General features: G+C 74.9%; 1 protein-coding gene across 1 annotated transcript; it reads right to left on the bottom strand.

The window, feature by feature from the left end:
- Nucleotides 1-4: 4 nt before the first annotated feature.
- Nucleotides 5-776, bottom strand: AURANDRAFT_69279 (hypothetical protein; the record flags this gene model as incomplete). The annotated part of the gene is made up of 2 exons (XM_009045040.1): nucleotides 5-61; nucleotides 229-776. Coding segments are annotated over 2 exons (605 nt in total), but the record flags the coding sequence as incomplete, so codon positions are not given.
- Nucleotides 777-983: the final 207 nt, after the last annotated feature.

Genomic DNA, 983 nt, shown 5'->3' with positions numbered 1-983 from the left:
GAACGCGCCCGCGCCCGGGAGCGCGAAGGACCGCGCGCGCAGCGCCGCGGGCGCGCGCCGCCTGGGCAGGAAAAGGGTGCGACATTCCCAACTTCAAAGGCTCCGATCTCGGCCGTTTTCCGCTCGTTTCGGCTGATTTTTGGACGAGCGATCATCTCTCGGAGCGCTCTGGAAGCGTGGGCGCTGTTTCCGAAACGCGCGCGCGCGGAACACTCACGTTGAAGCGACGTTGAATCACCCTCGTCCTGCCCCGCGCGCCGCGGGAGCCGCCAGGCGGACCGCGCGACGAGGACGAGGCCCGCGCGCGGGAGCGCGGCGACCGCGGCGGCGCAGTCCGCGAGCGCGGGCCCGTCGCACGCGTCGGCGTCGCGGACGACGACGGCGACGGCCCCGCCGCCGCATGCCGCCGCGCGCGCGGCCGCCGCCGCCGCGCCGAGCGCGCCCGCGCGCGCCGCGACGACGGTCCCAAAGCCCGCGCGCGCGAGCGCGGCCGCCGCCGCGCGCGCCGCGGCGGGCCGGAGCCGGTCGCAGAACCCGCAGCGCACGACGGCGCAGCGCAGCTCCTCGGCGTGCGCCGGCGCGGCGACGTAGGCCGCCGCCGCCGCCGCGGGCGCCGCCGCGAGCGACGCGGCGCAGGCGCGGAACTCGGCGTCGAGGGCCGCCGCGAAGGCGCCGTAGGCGTCGACGCGCAGCGCCGCCGCCGTCGGCGACTCGCCGGCGTAGCGCGGCGAGGACGCGCCGTCGAGAGCGACGCGCCGCCGCTTGCGCGCCCGCATCGTCGTTCCGGCTCGTCGGCGTTTGAACCTTGTTTGAACGCGCGGGAAGACGCGACGGCCAGTGGTCAGTGTGGAAACCAACCATAGGCGGAGGACCCCCCATAGAAGTATTATTTATTATTCTGAGGCGGGAGGCGTGACTACTCTGTACGTAGACCGCGCGCGCGCGTGGTCCGGTGAACCTCAATTTCGTTCGACCCTCGGCAA

The sequence above is a fragment of the Aureococcus anophagefferens genome, assembly GCF_000186865.1.
Source record: "Aureococcus anophagefferens unplaced genomic scaffold AURANscaffold_1276, whole genome shotgun sequence".
Lineage (NCBI taxonomy): Eukaryota > Pelagophyceae > Pelagomonadales > Pelagomonadaceae > Aureococcus > Aureococcus anophagefferens.
This window is presented reverse-complemented; position numbering and strand designations above follow the sequence as displayed.